The 323-nt window shown below is 68.4% G+C and overlaps 1 protein-coding gene across 1 annotated transcript in view; it reads left to right on the top strand.

Annotated features, from left to right (window-relative positions):
• ADAMTSL2 (ADAMTS-like 2) overlaps positions 1-323 on the top strand; it is a 27,753-nt gene that overhangs the window by 1,887 nt on the left and 25,543 nt on the right. The window contains exon 3 of the mRNA XM_014544221.1: positions 2-14. Coding sequence (XP_014399707.1) covers positions 2-14 — 13 coding nt within the window. The remainder of the gene's footprint in view (position 1; positions 15-323) is intronic.

Raw genomic sequence — 323 nt, 5'->3', positions numbered from 1 at the left:
TGTGCCGTGTACAGGTGAGGCTCCGCCCCCTGGGACCCCCACCCTGCCCTCCCTGCCCCCCGCAGGTCCCAGGTGGGTCCTGCCCTTATATCCTGTGAAGAGAAGGTGACCAGGCCCCGGCCCAGCAATCAGATCCCCATGCCCACCGTGTGCCCCGCATGGCAGGGCCAGAGGCCTCACTGGCGGAGCAGCAGCTCCAGGGTGGGGGTCTCTGGCCGAAGCCCCCCTTTACTCACCAGTCCTACGCCGGGAGTTTTCGGAGAGACTGACATTCGCCAGGTGTCCGGCCCCTGTAAAGCCGGGCAGCCCAGCCCCGCGCAGCC

This window comes from Myotis brandtii, unplaced genomic scaffold, assembly GCF_000412655.1.
Source record: "Myotis brandtii unplaced genomic scaffold, ASM41265v1 scaffold357, whole genome shotgun sequence".
NCBI lineage: Eukaryota > Metazoa > Chordata > Mammalia > Chiroptera > Vespertilionidae > Myotis > Myotis brandtii.
This window is presented reverse-complemented; position numbering and strand designations above follow the sequence as displayed.